This window comes from Trachypithecus francoisi, unplaced genomic scaffold (genome assembly GCF_009764315.1).
Source record: "Trachypithecus francoisi isolate TF-2019V2 unplaced genomic scaffold, Tfra_2.0 Contig01579, whole genome shotgun sequence".
In the NCBI taxonomy this organism is placed as follows: Eukaryota; Metazoa; Chordata; class Mammalia; order Primates; family Cercopithecidae; genus Trachypithecus; species Trachypithecus francoisi.
Genome location: NW_022681442.1, coordinates 13,947,497 through 13,973,545, shown reverse-complemented (window position 1 = coordinate 13,973,545; position 26,049 = coordinate 13,947,497). Strand labels below are relative to the sequence as shown.

General features: G+C 47.1%; 1 protein-coding gene across 1 annotated transcript in view; it reads right to left on the bottom strand.

The window, feature by feature from the left end:
- Window positions 1-2,906: 2,906 nt before the first annotated feature.
- The window catches only part of LOC117064546 (putative protein TPRXL), a 53,148-nt gene continuing 30,005 nt past the window's right edge, over window positions 2,907-26,049 (bottom strand). The window contains exons 3-4 of the mRNA XM_033178619.1: window positions 4,300-4,388; window positions 2,907-3,164 (exon numbers count right to left, since the gene is read on the bottom strand). Of these exons, the coding sequence (XP_033034510.1) occupies window positions 4,319-4,388 (70 nt within the window). The 3' untranslated portion in view covers window positions 2,907-3,164; window positions 4,300-4,318. The remainder of the gene's footprint in view (window positions 3,165-4,299; window positions 4,389-26,049) is intronic.

The window sequence follows — 26,049 nt, the reverse complement described above, 5'->3', positions numbered from 1 at the left end:
TTGGGGTCCACCCTCTTGCACTATGACCTAATCGGAACGAATTACCTCTGCTATGCTTCTACTTCCAAATAAGATCACATTCTTAGGTACTACAGGTTAGGATTTGAACATCTGAATTTTGGGATGGACTCAATTTAGCTCATAACAGAGGCCCGTCAGAAATCTCGCCTCCTCCAGGAAGCCTTCTGCACTCAAAATCACGCAATCCCCCTTTCTGGAACTCCCATAGCACATAATGTCTGAGGAACTCAGTGGCCCAGGGCCACTTGGGTATTTATATTCTGTCTCTCTGAGGCTGGACTCAGCTCTGGGTTGATGGCATTTATAGTTTTTGAACACAAGTGCAGCACAGCAGAAGCCCTTTTATCTATGTTATTAGGACTGGTAGTTGGGTAGTAAATTGAAAATCCAAAAGGAATGCCAGCAAGCAGCGTGGCTCAGCATGAGGTAGGCGGCAGATTGATGCAAGAGTAGACAGCAAAGGTTAACCACTGTGTTAGTGAAATCGACGTTGGCTAGGAGAGATTCTCCTGCATAAAAAAACAAACAGCAGCCACCAAAGCCCAAGATGGATGAAATCCGGATGCGAAGTTATCCAACTTCCCATTTGAGAGTGGATTTCCTTTTAAAGGAACCATCAATACTCTGTGCCATTTAAGACTCTTATCTGGTTTGGGTGTCAAAGGAAGTGGCCATACAAGCTGTTTGGGACTCTAAAAGTGGAATGGAATCCAGGACACAGTGAGGGGCCCCTAGGGAACCTGAATGATTTTGTTTTTGTTTTTTTGAGATGGAGTCTTCCTCTGTTGCCCAGGCTGGAGTGCAGTGGCATGATCTTGGCTCACTGCAAACTCCGCCTCCCGGGTTCAAGTGATTCTCCTGCCTCAGCCTCCTGAGTAGCTGGGATTACATGTGTGTGCCACCACGCCTGGCTAATTTTTGTATTTTTAGTAGAGACTGGGTTTCACCGTGTTAGCCAGGCTGGTCTCAAACTTCTGACCTCAGGTGATCTGCCCGCCTTGGCCTCCCAAAGTACTGGGATTATAGGTGTAAGCCACTGCACCTGGCTGGGAACCTGAACGATTCTGGAAAATAAAGTTGTCTTTTGAGAGTTAAACTATAAAACAAGCATAATAGGCCCAAAGCAGGGATTGGCAAAGACTTTGTTTCACCTGTTTCACAGCGTCATCCCCCCAAAAGATTGGCCATCAGAAGAGTGTGTGTGTGTGCGCGTGAGTGTGTGTGAATGTATGTATGCGTGTTGTGCATGGCAGTGTATGCATGTGAGTGTGAGTGTGAGCATGGCTGTGGGCATGTGGGCTTGGGTAATGTGTATGATCACGTGCATGTGTGTGTGAGTGGGTGTGGATGTGCGGACAGCCAGGGAGGCCAAGGACAGGGAGAACATACTGCCTTTGCCTAGCAAGGTGTAGCAAAGCCAAGCAGTGTGTCCCTGGCTTTCCGCAGGGGAAAGAGGGGGACACTGGGCCAGAAACTCATGCTCCTGGCCTCTGCTGAATCTCTGTCCGTTCAGGGGAGATATATGCATGAAGTCATTGCAATGTGACACCTCTGTACTCATCAGATCACCCACGTCATCTAATGCACTCCCATCACATTCCAGACTCACTCAGTGCTGCCATCAGCTCCCAGGAGCTCTCCCTCCAGGGAGGGAATGTGCCCACCAGCAGACACTCAGATGGAGCATGTGGGGACAGAGGCTGACAGCCTGCCTGGCCATTCCTCCTAGTTCCTCTCCTCGGACTAGCTGGTGTCTTTGTGCAAGTTACTCACCCTCTCTGAGGTTCAGTTCCCTCCTCTTTGAAGTGGGTTTAATAATAGTAGCTGCCAGATAGGTTGTTGTGAGGATTGATGAGATTACCCATATCATGTGCTTAGCACAATGGCTAATGGACGGCAGGCCTTCCGAAAGTATAAGCTACCATCATAATGATCAATATGATAACAAATCAAAACATCTGTATTATTTTTCATATGTGCTCCAGCAGGCTGACTGGGAGCACAATCTGCCGTCCATCCTGTATCCCCAGAGCTGAGCTCAGGGCCTGGTGGACAGCATATGCTCAGGAAGCGTTTGTTGCAGAAATGAATGAATGATGGTGAGTGAGTGAGTGGCAAGTCATGTTTCTAGGTCCATAAGTCCAGGGCTGATAGCTTTGCACAGGTGGGCCATTCTATACACGTGCACTTGGTGACTGGGCCACCTTTCCCTGGGGACAGCAGACCCCAACGAACTCTCTGGCACAGTACTCACTCTTGGAGGGGAAACAGGAAGGGAAGGAATTTGGAGATGGAGCTCCCTGAGCAGCCACCTGGTCACCAGGCCAGGGCTTGGGTCATTATCACCAAACTTCTCAGGCTGTTGAATTGGGCCATTGATGTCTGCTTTTGTTTTATTTTAGTTTGGAGGGAAGCACAAGCATCACTGAGCAAAGTCAGTATCCTCCTATGCCTTGCTACTTATTCTAAGTGTGATTCATGGACCAGCAAAATGGACCTCACCTAGGAGCTTGTTGGAAATGCAGAATCTCAGCCTGACCTACGGAATCAGAATCTACATGTTAACAAGATCCCCAGGGGCTGTGTGTGCATGTCAAAGTGTGAGAGTTTTCTGTCCTAGTGCCACTGCTTTGAGAACTACAGCTTGGTCATCTCTAGAAGAAAATCTAGCATTTGTGAGTTGCCACTTCTCCTGCACTCCAAAACGCACATCCCAGTTCCTGACCCATTCGAACGAGGTTGTCCAGGGATGTATGGTGCTCTTGCTCCTCCTGGCCATCTCATCTCCCCTCTCCTCTTCTGAAGCTCTTACACTGGTCAGCAACTGGGCCCTTCTTTGCCTTTATGGTGAGAAACTTCTCTGCTATTTGCTGATTGAACTGATGTTTTCTTGAAAAGCATGTTTTAATTCAAGAGAGTTGTTGTTAAGGCAAATCTGTCTGCTGTGAGTTTTATCTCCTCTCTGTTGCTTCCTGGTGGTGCCACCCCAGGTCCTGGCATGCATCTTCTGGAACCCAAGGGGCAAACAACACCCTTAGACTTCCAGATAATCCCCAGCTTCTCCTCCACGTCTTTCCTCATCTATCCAGCTGTGCAGAGCTGGCACACGGGCATGCCCTGCCTTCATTCTTCCCAGCTCATACCTGCTCTGGAGAGAATACAAACATATGTCAATGACAACACATAAAATCCGATGACAGCCCAAGAACTCCTAAATCTTCCAAATTGCCGTCTGCGCTTCCTCTCCCTTTATATCCTGGCATGCCTGAGCTGACCTGCCCCCCGGATCCAGCCCCAGCAGCTGTAATCATGTGTTCGCGTCTTCCAGCTGCTTTGGGAAACGCTGGGGCTCCAGGTACCAGCCTCTTCCTGGCTGCACCTCTCCAGAGTTGGAGACAGCTAAGGCGTGAGGGTCCCTAGGAATTGGGAACAGAGGACAGGGCCTAGAGCACCTCCAGACCCAAGTGTCCTTTGACTTTCCACGTGGAAAACCAAGAAATGACTAAATCCAGTGAATTAGCCACAGGAATCCCACTGCAGGAAAAAAGAGAATCCCTAGTTGGAAGAGTTATGGCAAAGAGACAGGGCCTCCTTCTCAAGCAGCTCTATGCTAAATATGGAAACTCCAAAGAAGGGTTACAATTTTCCTTGAGCATCTGGAAATTAGGTTCTGCTCTCAGGCTCAAGTTAAAAACAGTGGTTGGAATTCTGGTGTCAACTTTGCCAGATAAGGGGGGACTGGGGGAGCTCCTTGGGGGTGAAGTGACATCCTGGCTGGCCTCTGTGCCTCAGTATCGGTGAAAGACTTTGGGAAACAAAGGCTCCAGGACAGCCCATTTGCTCATCACAGGTGCAAAGAGGCCAATACTTGGCCTCCAACCTTTTTTAAACCTCTAGAGAAGAATCTTTCACTTTGGCTGAGGAGAAGCAAACACATTTAATAACTCATTTCTTAATGAAGAATGAATCATTTTTAAAAGCTTTCCGCCTCTTTTACCAACTGACCCTATAATTAGAAAAAGCATTCATTTGCTTTTTACTGCTGGCTCCCTAAAGCAAGATCTAGTGGTCAGGGACTATCAGGAAACAGAAGCACACTCAAATTAGAATGCTTTAAGGAGTCCCTTAAAAAAATGTGTATCCTGCCCACACCTGCCTTGACTAAGGTGTGGGCAGGGTATAGGGAAACTGAAAGGGCTGGTGCAATATCCTGGAGCTGGGATCTCCGTGTAGGGCTCTTACCACCCCGGGCCTAAAGTGCCGACAGGAGACAGTTACCAAATCTGGAAGGAGACAGTCAAGCGGAGAGGTGGCATTGACAGGAGCTGGGATCTTCAGCTGAGGCATGCAGCCAGCCTGAGATGACCCTGTGAGAACAGAGACAGAGGAATAAATATGCCAACTTCACTGATCAACTTCCTTCTAGTCTATCAGAGACCCCATTGACCAGACCCAGCCCAGAGCCAGAGGGAGAGCAGTCTATTACTATAGGACAGACAGGTCAGTCTTGTGGGGGTAGAGAGCAGTGTGGAGAGGGGCAAAGGGTGGATCTGGAGAGGCTGAGAGGAGCCACCTGGGACCAGAGCTGCTCTTACATTCCCTCTGCACCCCGCCTGATGCATTCCTTCTTAAAACTGCTGCCATGCAAGCATCTTGTCATTTTGCTCTGGAGCACCCGTTTGTGGTTGTCATTATTATATATTGCCTGGATCTGTCTTCTGCCAAGCCAGCTTGTAAGCCCTTAGAGACAGAGATTGCGTCTCTCTTGGATTTACCCACCGCCCTGGGGTACATATGTTCCAAGTCTCCTTTGGCTTTTTACGTGGAAAACCAACCAAGAAATGAATAAATCCAGTGAATTAGCCACAGGAATCCCATGGCAGGACAAAAGAGAATTCTCAGTTGGGAGAGTTGTGGCAAAGAGAGAGTACCTCCTTCCCAAGCAGCACAACGTGTATACAAAACATATGGACAAGTTCGTGTGTGTGTGCTTGCGCATCAGCGAGGAGAGGCCAGGTGACGTGCAGGTAACAACCACCTGATCTCAGCAGCGTTATACAATAAATATTTTCTTTTGTTCACATTACCTGTCCATTGCAGGTCAGCATGGAGTGGTGTGCGTGTCATAGTTAGTTTGGGACCCCCGATGGTGTCTTCTCAACACACACATCCCTAATTACAACAGAAGAGAGAGTATGGAGTGAATTACTCACTGGCCAAATGTGTCCCTTCTGTACACATTTCATAGGCCAAAGTGGGCTTGTGGCCACGCCTAACTGTCACAGTCAGGGAAGGAGAAGCCTCACACGCTCAGAAAGCAGGGAATTAGCCGGGCGCGGTGGCTCACGCCTGTAATCCCAGCACTTTGGGAGGCCGAGGCGGGCGGATCACGAGGTCAGGAGATGGAGAAAGCAGGGAACTAGAGACATTCGGTGAGCAGTCTCCCAAAGCGGCTGAGGTTGGTCTCCACCAGGGATCCATGGAGGAATGAATAATTTTGAATTAAATGGAACAGCGGGTGTCAATACAAATTAAATGAATAAAAAAATCTATGCCTTTTGACATAGGAGTTCAAATCAGTCAACTCAGCAACAGAAAAAAATTATCCAATCAAGTGTCCAGGAATTATAGAAATCAAATGATTTGTAAGACACAGACTAGTTTATATTATAAGACCCCATTTCTGGCTGGTTTCAGCATAGCCTATGTTGTTTGACATGAATTGTGCCTAGGATGTGGATTGTTCATTGGGGGAGAATCAAATTCTCCCCCAATTCGATTATGTTATTGTTTTCCAGATTCTCATGTCCTTGGCTATTACTTTAAGACTCGGACAGACTGATAAAGATCTGCTCATTGATCCTGATGCCCTCTGTGGCTCAGCTCCAAAGAGGACATAGCTGTTGCCACATCCGCTTCCCTGCCTTTTGTGGGACATCCCCATGCATGGCATTCTGCACTACCCCCAGGCATCGGTTCATAAAATTGCCTTATCCTGAGCCCTCCAAAATCCCTGGACCTTACAGGAAATCACCTCACCTCAAAAGCAGAAAAGGGTGAAAAAACATTTTCAGATCTGGGCAATCACTTTGTTGAAAAAATTGAAACCAAGTTTTCAGGAGTATTTTCAAAAGCAGAAAAGCATGTTCACTCATCTTTAGAAACTGTCTATACCTAAAAAACTGTTTAGGTAGTGATGCAGGTTGGCTGAGTTATCATCAAATTGTCTCAGCCACTTGGCTTCCCAAAGAAATTGCCTTGAAAAATCATGAAGATACTGAGACTAAAGATGTAAGAGATGGCAATATTTTTTTTTAAAAAAACAAACAAGACCAAAAAACTACGATCTCTCTTCTCTGTTCCCTCCTATTTTTAAGTAATCTTTTGCACATCATGAACCCTGAAAACAAATGCTAATACTGCTTCCTCAGAGTCAATTGTCAAAGTAATTTTGATGGCTGGACTTAGGCAGATGGATGTTTTGTTTACAATGCCAAGCCAGATATCCTGGGATAAACACTAATTCATGAGATCTCTAAGGACTTTTGTGTGCCTAGAAGAGAAACATGAAAATGACCCTGTGACTGAAAAGGTGCATGATCTCATTGAGAAAGTTATTGTCGCAGTAATCTTACAAGCCTACAAAAGTTGGGTGACTAGCAAGGTCCTTCCCTGTCTTCTGAGGGGTCTGGGTCAATTTAGCTCTGGGACCTTCTTAAGGGCCCTTTGAGGTCCTGTCAACTTCAGTATTTTTTAGCAACTCACATTCTGATATGACCTGCCAGGGAGAGGGTGAAAATGATCAGCAATGGCAACTTCCACTGTTATAATTCCTTTTCCTGATGGTAAAAGTAGGACACGCTCATTGCAGAGAATTTGGAAAATATGAAATAAAAAGAAAATAAAAGGTAACCATATTTTCCCACCCACTGATAATCACCATCAACTTTCTGATGACCTCCTCTTCCTTTTTAAGCTTCAGTTTTCCGTATTTTGATTTTTAAATTATTTCAATCATGCATTCATCCTTATTTTTTGAGAGCATACTATTGTTCTGTTCCCATCATCAGTGATGTAGCGGTAGAATAAATAATGTCCTGTTCTCATGGAGATGAAATAATATCAGAGACAGTTACTAAAATTCAGAGGGCAGAAAGACCATGGGAAAATCTTCAAACACTTGGAAGTTAAATGGCATACTTCTAAATAATTCATGGGTCAAAGAAGGAGTCTCAAAGGGAATTAAAAACACATAGAATTCTGAGATGCAGCTAAAGCAGTGCTGAGAGGAAAATTTATAACACTAAATGCTAACATTAGAAGAGGAAACATCTGAAATCGATAATCAAAGTTCTCACTTCATAAAACTAGAAAAATAAGAAAACCACACCCAAAGCAAGCAGAAGAAAGGAAATAAAAATAGAAGCAGAAATAAATTGAAAATAGGAAAATAATAGAGACAAATCAATAAAACAAAAAGATTGTTCTTCAAAAAAACCAATAAAATTGATACATCTCTAGCAAGACTGACAAAAATAAAAAGAGAGAAGATATATTACCACAATCTCAGAGTTGAGACAGAGGATATCACTACAAATCCTGTAGTTGCTGAAAATATGATGAACAGATGCTTTGAACAACTTTATGCTCATAAATTCAACAACTTAAAAGAAACGAACCAATTCTGTAAATACTGCAACCTATCAAAACCCAACCCAGATGAAACAGACAATCTGAATAGCTCAAAAACTATGAAAGAAATGGACTTTGTAATTTAAAAAGCTTCAGAGATGGTTTTTCTGGAGAATTATAAAAACAAAAACAAAAACAACAAAAAACAGGAATTTTACACCATGTTATTCAGAAACTAGAAGAGAAGGGAATACTTCCCAATTCATTTTATGAAGCTAGTTTAACCTTGATACCAAAGCCAGATAAAGATTGTACAAGAAAAGAAAATCACAGACCAGCGTCTCTCATGAACTTAGATGCAAAAATCCTCAACAAAATATTAGCAAATCAAATCCAGAGAGGAATACACATACCTTAGGGAGGTAGGGGTGACTTAACAAAATGAGCTAAGACTTCACATTTAGACAGATTTACTTTCAATTACCAGCTTCCCATGTGATACAATAACTCAACCTCAGTTTACCTATCTGTAATACAGGGGCAACACTCGTATCTTAGGATTGGTTCATATATCTAGTAAATGAAACTATATGTCAGAAAAAAAAGTCAATGGAAGTTATATTATTTTGTCATATTTCTTTTTTTTTTTTCTTTTTTTGATAGAGATAGGGTTTCGCCGTGTTGGCCAGGCTGGTATCGAACTCCTGAGCTCAAGTGATCCACCTGCCTTGGCCTTCCAAAGGGGATTACAGGTGTGAGCCACCACGCCCACCAGGTTTTCTCTTATGGAGGAACTAAATGTTACAGCAATAGCTGGTATTTTGTTATGGCAGACCAAGCTGACTAATACAGTCATGGCCCTTAAACGTGGCCCATGAGACCCTGCACCTTCTGGCCTCCCCTCTTTCTGATCGCTACCGTGACCTTTCCTCCGTGGCCCACTCTCTCCAGCACCACAGGCTTCCTTGGTATTCTCTGAATGACACGAGCATATTCCTACCCCAGGGCCTTTGCACTCCCATCTCCCCAGCCAGCCTCACTCTTCCTCCACGGAAATTTCCCTCATGTCCTTCAAGTTTTTGTTCAAAAAGTCTTCTCAATGAGGCTGACCCTGAAAACTCTTTACAACTCACCTTCCCCCATTGAGCACTTCAACCCCCTTTACACATTCTACTTAAAAAAAAAAAAAATCTTCCCACATATTGATCACTTCCTAACACATGGTATCATGTATTTGTGATATTGTCTATTGCCTGTCACCGTCTGAAAAATGATAAGCTCCAGAAAATCAGGTATACGGGTCTCTATTTTATTCACTGAATCATTCCAAGTGCCTAGGACTCTGGCTGACACGTATTTCCTGTTCCAGAAAACCTGTTGGCTGAGCGAATGAACCTCTTCCCCCAGCGAGCGAGCCTGTCGGCCGAGGAGACCACGCCATACCAGGATTTCCCAGCAGGTGGCAGCCGACGCACGCCAGAGACGCCTGGGCGCCTACACTTTGAACTCAAGGTTCTTCCAATTAAGTGCAAAATAAGGAGCCAGGAGAGTCATCACGTTTGGCTTACTCCCGACGCAGACTTGCACTGGAGGCTGTGTGGAGGGATGAGCCGGTGAGCTGATAAAGCCTTTATCTAATACAGGAGGCTGTTTACCCACAATTCAGGGGTAAAAAAATGTAAACAGCTGTTGAGATGAAAGAAGGTCAGAGTCCTCCCACGGTGGGGAAAAGGGGCAGAAGAAAGCCTGTGGCCACGGATTGGCATCACTCCTGCAGATGGAAAAGTGACATTGGACAACTACTCAGGGGAAAAGGTGAGCCCCTAACACACCGCCGGTGCCGTGGACGTTTGTAGTCTTATTATTATTATTGTTTTTTGAGACGGAGTTTTGCTCCTGTTGCCCAGGCTGGAGTGCAGTGGTGTGATCTCGGCTCGTGCAACCTCCGCCTCCCGGGTTCAAGGGATTCTCCTGCCTCAGCCTCCTGAGTAGCTGGAATATAGGCAGCTGCCACCACGCCCAGCTAATTTTTTTGTATTTTTAGGTGGCGGTGAGGGGGGAGGGTTTCACCAGGTCGGCCAGGCTGGTCTCAAACTCCTGACCTCAGGTGATCCACCTGCCTTGGCCTCCCAAAGTGCTGGGATTACAGGTGTGAGCCACCACACCTGGCCTAATCTTACTGTTAACACACCAGAAGATGCTTTGTTATGAAACCTTGAATCTCCCTGTGGGCCCCTGCCAAGCTGCCCTCCTCCCAGGTGCTTCTGTTATCCATCCAGTCATGGAATCGAGTTGCAGTGGTAAGGAACCCTTTGAAAGCCAAGTGCAAGGTGAGCCTGCCTTCCAGCAAATTCAGCATTTGAGTGTATCCGTTTAGTGGGAGGCTCCCAGGCAGAAATTGCTTGATAATCTGAGTCTACAAGCCCAGAAAAAATCTATGTCAGCTGATCAACCTAGTAACTATCACAGTGACTACAAGAGCTAGCATTCATTGAGCGCTTCCTGTGTACCAGGCATGTGCTGGAGATGTTTACCTGCACTATCTTATTCATTGTCAGTGCCAATCTCTGAAGTTCACCCTCTTCTCATCCTCAACTCACAGATGACACGAGAGCGGTTGTCACTAGCCCATGGACCCAGTTCAGTGCTCCCTCGCCCCTGCAGGGGAGGAATCCCCTGAGATGTACCAAGGTGTCCTGATAGACCTCAGAGAACAGCTAGTCCACCACTCGGTGTTGACAGAAGGGTAAGCTGAGGCCCAGAGAGGGGAAGGGACTGGCTAAGTTTACACAGAAGCCTGCCCAGTCCCTGTGCAGGAAGAGCAACCCAGTGCCTTTAACATTCCCAACCAATGTCAGGAGGTCAAGCACAGGCTTTTTTTTTTTTTTTTTTTTTTTTGAGACGGAGTCTCGCTCTGTCGCCCAGGCTGGAATGCAGTGGCCGGATCTCAGCTCACTGCAAGCTCCACCTCCTGGGTTCACGCCATTCTCCTGCCTCAGCCTCCCCAGTAGCTGGGACTACAGGCGCCCGCCACCTCGCCCAGCTAGTTTTTTGTATTTTTTAGTAGAGACGGGGTTTCACCATGTTAGCCAGGATGGTCTCGATCTCCTGACCTTGTGATCCACCCGTCTCGGCCTCCCAAAGTGCTGGGATTACAGGCTTGAGCCACCGCGCCCGGCCAAGCACAGGCTTTTATTATTTATTTGTTTGCTTGTTTATTTAGAGACAGGGTCTCACTCTGTTGCCCAGGCTGGAGTGTAGTGATGCGACCATAGTTCGCTGCAGCCTCGAACTCTTGGACTCAAGCAATCCTCCCTCCTCTGCACTCCCCACCCCCAGTAGCTGGAACTACAGGCACATGCGTCATCATGTTGTATTGCTATGTTGCTCAGGCTGATCTTGAACTCCTGAGCTCAAGTGATCTTCTCACCTCGACCTCCCAAAGTGCTGGGATTACAGGTGTGAGTCACCGTGCCCGGCCAATCACAAGCTTTCAGTTTGCTTTCCTCAGATTCCACATTTGCTTCAGTCCTTGCTGGCACTGAACACTTTTGCATAAGAGCTTGTGAAAATAACACCACCTCTCTTATTTTAGGAGTTTTATCAACTAGTAGACTGTCCAGCTGGCATCACTGGCCTCTCATAATGTGAATTCTGGCTTCTGTGGCTATTAGCTGGTGATTTTGGTCAAGCCACTCAACTCTGAGCTGGTTTGTTCATTGGTAAAATGGGGGTAGCAATATATATTCATAAAAGGCTAGATTCTAAGCTAGTGCTGTCCCATACAAATGTAATGGTAGCCACATATGTAATTTTAAATTTTCTAATAGCCACATCAAAAGAAAAAAAAAAAAGGGTAAAGGGGGAACCAAAGCACACACCATGATTAATTTTCATAAATTGTTTCATTGAATGCAGTAGCTTCCAAATACCATCATTTCAATGTCTAGTCAATATCCAATTGTTAATGGGATACTTTGTTTCATTTTCACACGAAGTCTTCAAGATGGGGTGTGTGTTTTGCACTTACAGCACATCTCAGTTTGGACTGGTCACGTGGCAAGGGGCTGCTGTATGGGACAGGACTGTTTTCTGCCTCCATAGCATTTTGAGCACGTGGCTCTTTGCTTTAGGAGGATCTTTGTATCTACACCTTGTCTGTAGATGGTCATCATTTGGGACCCTAACAGAACAGAGATGGCCTTCTTCCTGGCCTAACAAGTCCCTAGTACTCCCCTGTCATCAGCAGGCCTCTGGGCTGTCTTTGAAAACATTCCCTTCCGAGATAGGTTTCCTCCAACACCACAAACAGGTCTTTCCCATTCTCTGCAAATATTCATGTCCATTTTGTCCTTGATGTGGTGGAAGTGTTCTTAATAACTGCACAGCAGACTAAGATACAGTAAGAGAGAGGAATGCAGAGGATGGTGGGGTGATGGGGGAGGTGGAGAGATCACATCCTCCCTCGGGATGGGCTTGGTATTGTGGCAACCTGGGGCTCAGGGATCTGGTCTGTGGAATGTGGTCTTTGCTTGCCAGCTTGGGGCCTCACCTCGCCGCGCCCAGCTCAACTCTGTGGCCTCAACAGAAACACCCTCATTACAGGAGTGCCCCACCTCCGTGACCGCGACTTATATTTGATAATAAGCAGGTATAAGGGGTGCAATTGTGCATGGGCTGTGCTCAGAGAAACATGAAAAGGCTCAAGCCACGCTTCACCCTCAGGGGCCTGGGCTGGGAGATGGGAGCCAGCATCTGCTTGGGTTCTCCTGACAGCAGTGGTCACTGTGGCTCATGGAGAGTGACAAATGCAGGTGGGGTAGCTCAGATACAGGGCTCTAGGCTCTCCAGCGGGTCTAGGGGCGGTAGAGACCCCTCTAACTCTCCCCTCACTCCCAGCTCCCAGACAGTTCCTTCCTTTTTAGTTTTTCTGGAAGGCAGAGGTTGAGGGCCAGAGCTCTGCATTCAGCCTACCTGGGTTCACATTCCAGCTCTGCCACGTCCTGTGTGGCTTTGGTGAGTGACCCAACCTCTCTCTGCATTGGTGTCCTCCTCTATGAGTGGGGTGGTAACTCCTTCTCGGGGTTTTCTGAGGAATAAATGAGGCAATAAACAGGAGACTCAGCATCAGACCAGTGTACCATGATTGTATTTTACAGGGAGAGACCTGGTTCCCAGTACTTTGGCTTGTCCAGAATAGAGGCATCTTATTTTTCCCAATCAACTAATTTTATAGTTAAAAAATACAATATTAATAAAATCTATGCTGACAGAGAACAATCTCTGAGATGTACTCTGAAGTGAAAAAAGCAAAGTGTATAATACAGGCCAACATGGAACACAGACACAGGGCCTGTGTTTGGGATGGCACAAAAGTTACTGGTAATGGGTGACTGGGGAGGGGAGCCGGAGACAGCAGTGCAAGAGGGCTTGACTTTTCATTCTCTAGCCGCTTGTAATATTCCCATTTTACCAGGAGTATGTATTCCTGCTTTTTTGTTTTTCGTTGTGAATATGAATTAATTTTTTCAATTAAAAAAAAAACTAATTCAAATATCTCCCCCACCCCCACCAATGATAAATGGTCATTGTAAAAAACGTCCCAGTTCTGAAGAGAGAGCCTGCAAATGCTGTGCCATTTCATTGCTGGGTGTTAGAGGATCCAGGGTCCCTGCCTGGGAAGATGGTTTGCTCTGAAATTCATTTTCCATGTATCACCATTTAAGCATCTGTCAGGGTTTAACTGGGGCGAGAGGAAAGCAGCTACTCACGCATGTAACACGTATGCACCCAGCAAACAGCGCTTCCCTCTCACACATGCACACACGCATGCACACACACACTTACACAACTAAGGACTACACATGCACCCCTCACCAGCCAAACCACTTCATACCCACATACTAACAAATGAGCCACTTCACCTATCCGCATCCAACCCCAAAAGCCCTTTACACCCACAAACACACAACACCCACCCGGACAACCAAGCACTCCACACACCACAACAGCCTTTACACACATGCACCCAATGACCAAAGTACTTCACACATGCAACCCAGAGATCAGAAGGGCTTCATGCATCTGCCCAATAAGCAAAGCACTTAATATACACACGCACAGAGCTTTACACACATACGCACCCCAACCAAAGGGTCCACACACACACTCACATGCCCCAACGGCCAAAGCACTTCGCACACCCCCCCACATGCACACCCAAACAGCTTTACTCCTTCAACCAACGTGCATCATACACAGTCCCCAACAACCAAAATATTTTACCCCCATGCACCCCGACAGCCAATGCTCTCCATACAGACCCCCCTTCAAAAGCCCCAAAGCGTTTCAATTGGTTTGATGCAGAGGTAGATACTTGAACACCAAGACATTAGACTGCGACTTTCTTTTCAGATTAATGAGCAGAAAAAGATTGGAGGAGGGAGGGGGCGAGAATGGCGGGAGAGAGCAATTACACCCAAATCTTTTCTCTGTTGATTAGGGATTCCTTCTCTAGCCTGCTTTGGCTCCAGCTAAATCTTTTTCTAATGAGATGTGGCTTATCCAGATCAAGGCCCTGAGAAAAAAGTTGCAATTAACTTTAAGAAGAAAAAGAGTGAGTGAGAAAAGGAAGGAAGAGTGGAGGGGGCGGCCAGGGGTAGGGAGTGGGGGCAGGGCCAGGGTCCTGGGCGGTCAGGCTGGGAGGAGCCCAGGGGCTGGAGCAGGCTCCCAGCAGGTGGAGGGCCGCAGGCCCGGCTGTGCTTCTGGAGTTTAGGGAACGGCCCTGTGATGCCTCTGCCAGCCTGGGTCAGGCCTCGTGGCCACTTCAGGCTCAAATCAAGGTGCAGGAATGGTGAGTGCCCTCGGGTTTCGGCTTTCCCGGCTCTGCACCCCAATCCCTGGCAGCGGCCTCTCTCCTTTCTGTCTGCCTACCCTCTGGAGGACATGGGCCCTCCTCTGTCCACCCAGAACCTTGGGTGGTGTCTGGTCAGCACTGACTCTGCTCTTGGGAGCTGGTGGGTTCAGCAGTCCTCCGGCGGCTGGGAGCCATGGGGAGCTGGTGGGTTCAGCAGTCCTCCGGCGGCTGGGAGCCATGGGGAGCTGGTGGGTTCAGCAGTCCTCCGGCGGCCGGGAGCCATGGGTTTGGCATGGGCCTCAGCACTGATGGCTGCCGCCGAGGTCCCCCCGACTTGCCTCACTCTTTCCATCTGGGAATGAGGTCTTGAGTTATTTTAATGTGAGTCACTTAGAAGGGTGGACAGGGCCTAGGACTGAAGGAGACACTTCATATTGAGATGCTAAAAACACCTCACGATCCTAGAACTGACACAGATTGACCTTTCTGTGTTTCTCTCTGAAATCAAGTTAGACCCAGTCACAGCTGACAAATAGTCACTTCCTCTCTCTGATGCTCAGTTTCTTCACCTGTTAAGAAAACTAAAGAAGTGGGGCAGTGGATCTCCAGAGCCTCTGCCAATCCTGACACCCCCAGATCCAACAGAAGGCACAGATGCAGACTCCACATGTCCTGATTTGAGTACTCACGGCTCCCTCCCTGATTCCCAAGCTCTGCTCGGCACATTCGCGGGACACTTACACCTTCCTGAAAGTTGTTTTCCGTGCAGAGATTGGTTTTTGCCCTATTTGGCAAGAAATATCCAGCAATGCCTGAAGGCAGCTTTCACAAATCTTGAGGTCTCTAACCTGGCGCTTGTGGTGGGGTCTCGGCTAATAACTCGACATCTGTATGCCAGCCGAGCTGGGGACCCCGAGCCTGGATCAGATGGAGTTAGGATGGGTGGGGTGGATGGGGGGGCAGGAGTGGGCTGCAGTCTCCTTTCTCTTTGGTCACACACAGCCAGGTATGCGGAAGGGGTCTGGGCAGATTACTTAAAGCTGAAGTCCTTTATTTTCCTACCCATAGCATTTCCTTTTCCCGTTCTGTGCATCTCCCTGTGCAAATTAAAAGGGATTTTGATGGCACGCTGGTGACTCCATGGGATAAAGTGAATCTGGGTCTCTGCAACTTGCTTGACTTCCAAAGAAGCGGGGCCTTTGCATGTTGGTGGCCACCCACACACACGGGCTTCCTCCGTGGGATGTCTGGGTGACCCCTTGCCAAATAAGCCCCCCGGGCCTGGACACCGATGAGCTGGGCCCGTCTTTCCTGTGTCTAAGTTCTAGAGAGGTCACACAAGTCCCCACCTCCAAGCCCCAAGAATTTCCTTCAAGCCTGGTTCCCGGGTCCCCAGCCAGCCCTCCCTTCTGTCCCTGCCCTCCACAGTGTTGGTTGCTGGAGACAATCTAGGCTTTCTCCTGTCTCTCTCTGGCTCTCGCCAATGTAATAAGCATATGTGCTAGAAATCCTAGCTGCAGTGCTAAGTTAGAAATTCTTCTTAAACATATAGCAAGGTCAGATGAAGGGGAAAAATAGAAAACAAAACACAAAACCCTGAAACAGAAATTGGACACAGGAGGGCAGATGTAGACTGAACAGGAAGTGCTGGCCCGAGGCTAAATGAAACAGCTGTCACCATTGTTCTGGACTGAAAACTGCCTTTGCAAACTCCATGCGGTCCAGGCTCAGAAAGCAGATGTTAATAATTACAGCACATGAAACGAAGGGCACAGGATTAGGCAAGTGACGAAAAAGAAATGGTACCAGTAGATTTATAACTCGCCTAGGCAAATCTGCTTGCTGGTGTGGGGGGTGGGCTGGGCGGCTTCCTTGCAGAGGCCCCTCCTCAACCCCCTTCCTAGTTTGGCATTTTGGCTTCCAGGATGATCTCAGAATTTGGGGATTGTTTTATGGTGGGGGGCCATGGAGACCCAAAGCTGCCTTTCCAGGGACCCCATGACTCCAGGGCCATAGACGGTTGCCTCTGACCTACAGGAAAAAGGATAAAATCTCTGATGCTCAGCCCAGGTACAAAAAGGGGATCTGTGGGCAGAAAATCACTGGATGGGTTGCTGCAAGCCAGGACTCATGCGGACACAAAGCTGGGCAGCCATTCTTGGAGCTCTTGTTTTTACCAAAGGGTTCACGTCTAAAATCCAGGAGCTCAAGTTCTTTGCAGCTGAAATTGATTCACACTTTAAAATCAGCCAGACCCTAGCGCCTTGGCAAGGGAGCTCAAGGAGGATGTTGGGACACTTAAAGAAAGTCAGCAAGGCGAGTTTCTTGGGCTAATTACATAAGTAGAAAAGGCAGAGTCTTCACATGTTTTCTGAACATTCCTCAGTGCTTTTCCATGTGAGCCAGAATTGTAAAAAACAAAACAAAACAACACACTCGCATCCACAGAAATTCCTCCCATCCCACCACCCCCTAGAAAGGACGTCTCTAGGAAAGGTTAGGAAGAAGGTAAAGCATGTGTTTGGCATCTTTATGCCTGATATGGAAACCATATGCTTAAATACACTAGCAAACATACTTAATATAACACTCTCTTTTATTAAATGTGGTTTTATAAACGCTCTCCCCAGCCAGGGCACCTTCCCCATGCTGGAGGCTGGAACTTGGCAAAATAATCTTCCCGCTGTTACATCTATTGATACACATTTTTTGAAAATGAGTCTCGGACCCTTGGAAAATAGACTGGTTCTGATTATTATTGCAAGAGGGAAGGGGCACACGAGGGCATCTTTTTTCCTCTGATAAATTAAAAGAACTGTAACGGGTGCTTTCTGCAACCTGTAAAAGGGCAGAGCCATCTGTGATTCATTTAGCAGCTCCTTATAGAAGATTTATTTGATTAATTCGGTCAGAAGAGAGAGAATATGGATTTCCCCCTTCTCTGAAAGGCACATACACACTCACACATGCACACACGCACCCACCCATGGGTACACATCTCAGGAATGAAAAATGACTAATCGTGTTATTGGAACTGGCGAACGCGGGGCCTCAGTGGTGAGATAGCAAGCTCCCGCCCTGCCAATGGGAGGGCCAGTTTCAGAAGAGATTTAATACCCTCAGGCCCAATGCCATCAAAGAGTGAGCCCAGAGGATAATACCGTGAACTACTGGATCGCTTTGCTTAGGCATTGATTACTGGATGCCAGGCACTGTGTTGAGCATTTTGAATGCATTATCTCATTACATCATCACAATGACCCTCGCGGGAGGTACTGTCGCCATCACCACTTTATAGACTGGGAGACGGCCCCATTCCCGGCAGGCCTCAGCTCAAAATTCTTTTCACTTTTTCCAGTGGAATTTTGCTTTCTCAGTCCTCCGTGCCTACAGCAGACAGATGGAGGCCACGCCTTACGTTTATCTAGTGGTGGGTAATCTTGGAAGGGGTTATCCACATTGGCTGTGCTTTATCCCTATAGGTTTCAGTTCAGTGTTGATTAGAGAAACACTCTCCTTTAGGCTTATCTCTAGTCTCAAGGAGAGCTCTGGCCTCCTCTGACCTTTCTTGCCCCTAACTTACGTGACCCAACCCTATAAGCAATCATCTCTAGACCACTGTCAATTCCTGGTTGGGGGAGGTGGTAACAGCCCCTTAGAGAGGTCCTTGCAAAGGGCAAAGAAAACAGTACAGGTGAAAGGAATCATAAAAGCACACAAGATCTGACCCAAAGAAGACTTTGGATGTCAATGTCAGGAGTGGCAAATATATGGTAAGTAAATGTGTCACTGCTCTCTTTCCTTTGCTCACAGCAGACACTGCTAATTGATCCCAGCTCTGTCTTCTACTAAGCCTCAAAATCCTCAATACAGAACTCCAGTCAGCCTCTACCAATAGATCAGAATTAGCAAAAATAGTTGAAAGCTGTTTGCAGCCCCTTTCAGTTGAATGTTTCATTTTGTGGAGGGAGAAACAGGGGCGCAGATAGAAGTCAGCTATGAAAGCAGTCAGAGAAGGTCAGTTCTCAGCCTCAGATCTCTGGCTTTCTCTGCCCGGTATTTTCAGCATCCACACCAGTGGGGCCGGTCCAAGCCACGGTGCAGTGGGTCAGAAGCCTCTGTATTTTGCTGGGTCTCTGCTGTCACCCCCTCCCTGCAATAGAACGTCACTGAAGCTGCTCTGCAGACAGGATAAAAGGCATCCTTTTGAAGGCTGCAGAAGATTGAAATCTTTGTGACTTTAAAATAATTAACCCCAAACCAGGATGGAGTGGGGCAGCCTGAGCCCATAATCTGTTACAATGCAGGGTCTAAGATTCTAGAAAGAAGTAGAAGTTTTCATTTTGGAAATACTGGCATCAGTAGACACTCCTTATTCTCTCACTGGCTGGACCACAGGAAATGCCTAGATCAAAGGCAACCAGGACTCAATAGGCTTAAGGTATTGAGGGCTTGTCTCGACTGCGGGGCTGTCACCCCGGCCCTCAGACTTTTCAGCTGGGCGGAATTTCTCTGTGGAAAGAATAACAGGATTTTGTGAAAGGAAGAAGGAGGCTTCAAGTTCAGAAGTTCCCTCCAGAGCTCTTTCCTCCTGCTCCCTTGCTAGGACCTAATCTTCAATGTTTCTCAGCCCGACATGGCTCAAGGGGGATTTTGTGGTTCACTACTTAGTTCTGTTGAATATCTGATTGGTGGAGACAAGCTTTTCCATAGAAGAATAAGACTGAGTACCAGGACTTAGGTTCAGAGAATCAGAGGGTGAGTCTGAAATCCAACATATTTGGAAGGGAGGCAGTCATGGCACATTCAGTATGAAGAGCGTTTTCACTATCCCATTGGCAGGGTTGCCTGTGGGGTCTTTAGGAGACCTGCTTAAAGAATAGACAAGAATTGTGTACAACTTGCCTCTTAGCCCTTGGGTTGATCCTGGTACTTCTGCTATTTTTGAGGAGGCTTGAAAACACTTTGTTTAAACCTGCCTTCTACAACCCTGTGTATACTATAAATTTCCATTATCTAAGAAGAAAATTTTGCTAACTGAATCAAACTGTAGCCCAGCCTAACTTCTTGAAAAGATCACAAATATTGAACTAGTAAGGTCCCAAATACCGAGGATTTTACAGGGCCCAAATACTGCCCCTTGAGGGGGTTTGTTGACCAACATCATTTGTTGAAAGAAGATGCTTGTATTACAGAAGTAGTTTTCCAGAATGTTCCTGACTGGGTGACAGTTCAGAGAAGGAGCGAAGTTGGGGGGCAGGTAATGAAGAGAGAAGGTCCTCTGTGTACCTTTTTCTTTTTTTTTTTTTTTGAGACGTAGTCTCACTCTGTCGCCCTGGGTGGAGTTCAGTGGCGCGATCTCAGCTCACTGCAAGCTCCGCCTCCCGGGTTCAAGTGATTCTCCTGCCTCAGCCTCCTGAGTAGCTGGGGATTACAGGCACCCATCACTACAACTGGCTTTTTTTTTTTTTTTTTGTATTTTTAGCAGAGACATGTTTTTGCCATGTTGGCCAGGCTGGTCTCGAACTCCTGACCTCGGATCATCCACCTGCCTCAACCTCCCAAAGTGCTGGGATTACAGGTGGGAGCCACCATGCCTTGTCCCTCCCTGTGCCATTTCTGATTCCACTTATGGATAAACAAGCAGGCTGAGGTGGGTATGCATTACCCTGAAGACACAACTCAAAAGAGGACTGTGTGCCTCTGGGAATTTCACTTAGTGGCCAACCAGATCTTTACTAGATGTGTGACTTTGGACAAGTTAGATAACATCTCCTATTTCTTTCTCTGTAAAACAGGAGTAACAATAGCACCTACCTCACAAGGTTGTTGTGAGGTTTAAATGAGATAAAGCACTTAGAATAGGGACTGGCACAAAGTACCAAGAAAATATCTCCCCAATGTCCATCAGCTGATGAATGGATAAAGAGAATGTGGTCTATCGATGCAATGGAATATTATTCACCCATAAAAATAAATGAAGTGCTGATACACAGCACCATGTAGACAAACGTGGAAGACATTATGTTGAATGAAAGAAGCCAGACACAAAAGGCCATCTATTGTATGATTTCATTTATATGAAATATCTGGAATAGGCAAATCTACAGAGACAAAAAGCAGCATCATGATTTCTTAGGGCTGGTAGGGGATGGGAGGGTGGGGAAGTAACAGCTAAAGGGTATGGGATTTCTTTTTGAGATGATAGAAATGTTCCAAAATGGACTGTGGTGATGGTGGCACATATCTGTGAATATACTCAAAACCATTCCATTATATACACTTTGAATGACTTGTATGGGATGTGAATTATATCTTAATAAAGCTGTTTAAAAGAAAACCTTTTTTTTTAGGTGAGTGTGGTTACAAAAACGGGATGATGGAGCCTTTGACAACTGGAGAGTGGTTGCTCTACCTACAGACATTCAGATAGAAAATAAAAACATGCCTGTGGGCCAAACTCAGCCTCAGTTTCCCCATCTGCTAGACAGATAGAAGTTCCTCCCTCAAAGGGCTGTTGGAAGGAAAAATGAGATAATTCATCTACAGCACTTAGCATGGAGCCTGGCATATTCCAGGCACTCGGGAAGTAGCAGTGGCATTGCCATTATTCTTTTAGACTCTAGAATTCCATGCTGGAGGAGTTTCGGGGGCAGACTGGCTGGAAAGGAAGTGGGTAACTAGGGGTCATGTCCTGAAGCTACATTTGCAAATGAAGCCTACTGCATTAGCTTAGGTCATATGTTACAATGAAAAAGACATTTGCAAAGTTTTCTAAACATGCCTTTATTCACACTTTCATAGGGTTGAAAACACACCTGTAATCAAATAATAACATTATTATTAAAGTTGAAGTGTCTTTGATGAGAGGCCCATGAGGAGTTTGGAAGAATTTAAGTCTCCCTGATCCCTGAAAACTGATCCCATAGGTGCCTGATTCCATAGGTGCCACTACTATTGTTAGAATTAATATTTAAGTGACCACATGTGAAGGGCACTGGACAGAGTGAAGAGGCTGGGCTCTTGACTTGACTCAGCCACTCACCAAATGTGCAACTTAAGGAAAATACTGTTATTTCCCTGGACTTCAGTGTTTTCAACTATAGGATGAGAAGATGGTGGGTGCAACCTCTGAATATCCTTCAAGCAAAGACTTCAGAATCCAGGATAATGGCCCAAATCTTATCACCGCCTAGGTAAGCCAGATTGGACTGTCTGAAGGATGTCTCCCATAGACTGGAACTTGTCCTTTCTATTCCAAGTGTCTTGAGTTCTAGAATTCCAGGCCAAAGCTCACAGCACGCTTGCTAGAGAAGGGCCTCACCACTACCTCCATTCTGATTCCCCCTTAGGCTGAAGTGCCAACATAGTTAATCCTCTCTCTGGGCTGGAGACACTGAATTGAAAAGTATCACCCCTAAATTCACGTCTACTGGATCCTGTGAGAGTGATCTTATTTGGAAATAGGGTCTTTGGAGATGTAATCAAGGTAAGATGAAGTCATACTGGATTAGGGTAGCTCTTAATCTAATGATTGGAGTCCTGCTAAGAAGAGGGAAATGTGGAAGACGTGACACAGAGGGGAGAATGCCATGTGTAAGTAGAAGCAGAGATTGAAGTGAAGCTGCCGCAAGCCCAGGAAGTCAGATTGCTAGCACCAACAACTAGAAGAGAGACATGGAATAGCAATGTGATCATCCCAAGGGCACGGCCAGAATTTCGTGGCATCAGTGATGCTGTAGCTCACGCATCTGAACTTGCTTCACACAGTCCCAGAGCAACTTCTACACCCCACCAGCTTTCTGGTACTCCATGTTTTGGGTGCCAGACACCAACTGGATAGTACCCAAAAGCTGTCCTATTCTCCTTCGCTACTTTGACTTGGTGCTGAGCCTCGCCTGTGGGTTCTGCAGCAGTGAGAAAGGATGGGGCTGAAGGCTTGGCAGTTCCTCAGGCATGAGGGATAACCATGGTTATTGAAGAAGAATGTCTAATGACATAGAAAAGTGCTCATGGTTCATTTGTTCATTCATTCAACAAATATTAGTATTACTTGAGCACCCGCTCTGTCACAGGCACTGTCTCAGGCTCTGGAGGTAGAGCACTGCTGGTGGGAATGGGGATGAGCCAGTCCAGGGATCCTGGGGCTCCAGGGTTGGCTGAGATTGTTCAGTGGATCCCTGAGCATTTTTGCAATCTCTTAATATCTAATGGAGATTGTATAGTTACTCCCAGCAAGATCACTTGGGCTGACATGTCACCTTCCTTTGCAGGAATCTGGAATGACATCAGCTGGAAACAGTGATGCTAAATATCTTGTGGTAGTCAGAAGCTGCCTGAAAGATAGGACTGCAGTTAGAAATAAGTTTCTTTTCTTTTTTTAGACCGAGTTTCATTCTTGTTGTCCAGGCTGGAGTGCAATGGCACGATCTTGACTCACTGCAAACTCCACCTCCTGGATTCAAGTGATTCTTCTGCCTCAGCCTCCCGAGTAGCTGGGATTACAGACAACCATCACCATGCCTGGCTAATGTTTGTATTTTTAGTAGAGACAGTGTTTTGCCATGTTGGCCAGGCTGGTTTCGAACTCCTGACCTCAGATGATCTGCTTGCCTTGGACTCCCAAAGTGCTGGGATTACAGGCATGAGCCACCATGCCCGGCCAAGTTAGAATTAAGTTTTTAAAATAGGAAAGCAATTAATACATTATAAGTGCCTTGACTTGGTAGATGAACAACTTTCAAAATGTAGAACTAGAGGCCAAATAATTGAAAGTGTTCTTGAGGAGAGGAAAGCCCTTTATTCAACTTAATACATTGACTAAGTTTATTTAATATATACCTTTGAATAGAACCTATGTGCCAGGCCCTATGGTTGGCACTGGGTACAGCGACACAACACAGAGAAGGTCCCTGCTCCCACGGACCTGAGGCACTTACCACGGGAGACAGTCAATAGGCAAACAAAAGCCACTTTCTTAGGCACTCAATACATGACAGTTATTCATTGGAAACAGTGAATAACTAGAATAACTATCATGTACTGAGTGCTTAAGAAGGTGGTTTTTGTCCCACGCAGGCACTACCCTGGGCTCTGGAGACTGAGCAAGGAGCAGCAGAGGCCAGTTCAGGCCGACTCCTTGCTGTCCTAAAACTTACATCCTATCAGGGCTGGCAGCTAAGAAGCAAATGGGGGAAAAAAAAAATCCAAACAGGAAACGGTCAGATGGAAACCTCAGAGTGACATGGTTGAGACTTTCAGGGAGATGGGAGGGGGCTACTGTAGCAGGTAGTCAGGGAAGACTTCTTAGAGGAGGTGGTGAGAGAATCACAACACTCAGTTCCTTCAAGAGGCAAGGTGAAGGAAGGAGAAGCACAATTTGTGCCTAGACTTGGCAGGTCCGAGTTTTGTAGGAACTAGCTAGCTTTGCTTTAGGGCCACAGGTAGGTAAACTGAGCTGATGTGATCTGTCTAGGGTTGCTCAAGAAGTCAGTGGCAAAGCCAGGCTAGAACTCTGGGTTTGGGCTCCCTGGGCAGTGCTCTTCCCATGCTGTGTACCATCCTGCCTCTTACGAAATGACTTCCTGAATGCTTTCATGGACCTCTGGCCACACAAAGGATGTGTCTGTGTGTCAGGCGGGTCTCAAGGATTTCTGAAAGTCCTAAAATGTGCATGGTGCTATGCCAGGAGCCACGAGGAGTGTGAGAGACCAAGCTGTGAGGGATCTACACTGGCATAGGAAGATGAAAGCAGCAATACCAGAGGGTGTGGGTGTGACAGTGTCCCAACGTGCTGCTGAAAGAAGCGGTGGGTTGAAGGGGTTCCCGGGAGGAGAGGCCACCGCAGCTGGGCTGGGAGCTTAACCTCTCATTTACTCACAGACTTCTCAGCCTGCATTTCACTGTCCCCCCAGCCCCTAGCATGGGGGCCCAGGGACAGGAGGAGGTCTTGGCACAGCTGCGGCTGGAGGCCTCTGCCTTGAGCCCCGGGTTGAGGTGTCCTAGATCTGCAGAGAGGCCCCTGGCCAGGGTTCCTATGGGACTAGCCCTGCCCCTGCTCACTTCTGTTCCTTGTTGCTGTGCCACCCGCCGCTGGCTTTGATGTTGGTCCCACTCAGCTTGGCCCAGCTTTGAGGTCTCCTGCTGTGACGCCCCAGGATGGCTCTCCAGTTCGCAGGGACTCTCCCTCTCTGTATCACAGCCCAGATCTGGCCTCCTCCTTGCTGGGTTGTGGCAGCGGGATCACTCTGGGGCCCAGGGAGAGGTTACGAAGGAAAAAGATAACTTTGGGCCAGATTGGGGAGGGTTTTATAGGCCTGGGGTCGCTAGGCAGATGTGCTCTGATGGATGACGGGGAGCCCCCCATCCCTGGCCATCTGAGTGGCATGTGAGGCCTAATGGGGGCAGTTGGAAATAGTGATCACGAGTTTCCATTTCCTCCCTGAGTAGCCACGGTCAAGTTCCTTAGCAATATCTGCCTTGTTGACTTTACTCTGTGCCTCAGTTTGCCCATCTGTAAAATGGCGAGAATAAGAATGGGTAATTCACAAGGTTGTTTTGAGGACCAAATAAGGATGTGCCTGAGTCACTGTACTCTCTCTAAACTGGAGCTGTCATTGACGCTGAAGTCTCCGATGGATTTGGGAGGAATTAGCCCTTTCGAAGCACAGGTGCAATGGTGCTTGGAGCCTCTTTGCTGCCTTCTGCATGACAGGAGCCTTCCTCCCCTGTCTTGCGTTTGTGTTTTCCTCCTTCTCTGGCACCTGGCCCAGTTTGGCCCTAATAACCTTTGAGGGACCCTCATAGCTGACCCCCAGCCTCTTTCTGCTCACAGCTGCCTGATGGATCTTCCAGCCCTGCTCCAAGTCCTCTGTGGCTCCCAGGGGCTACACAGCAAATAGAGCCACCTCCTTAGTCTTTATTTAAGATCTTCTGCAATCTGACCTTTGTCTTAACCTTTCAGCCCCATGCGGATCTGGGGAGTCCAAGCCTGAATTTGAGTCTGGGTTCCATTGCATCTGAGCTGTGAAACCTTGGGAAATGCATGTAACCTCTGTGCACCCTGGTTTTCTTATTTGTGAAATGAAAATAATGACTCCTGGCCGGGCGCGGTGGCTCAAGCCTGTAATCCCAGCACTTTGGGAGGCCGAGACGGGCGGATCACGAGGTCAGGAGATCGAGACCATCCTGGCTAACACGGTGAAACCCCGTCTCTACTAAAAAATACAAAAAACTAGCCGGGCGAGGTGGCGGGTGCCTGTAGTCCCAGCTACTCCGGAGGCTGAGGCAGGAGAATGGCGTGAACCCGGGAGGCGGAGCTTGCAGTGAGCTGAGATCCGGCCACTGCACTCCAGCCTGGGCGACAGAGCGAGACTCCGTCTCAAAAAAAAAAAAAAAAAAAAAAATTACTCCTTCCTTGTGGACTTCACAAGGATGTTTGAAGATCAGATGAACGGGGATGTGTATGGTGTTCGTAACCCAGAAAGCAACTTGCTGTTTGGGGGCCATACAGTGGTTTCCTTTCTTTAGGCCTTTGTCCA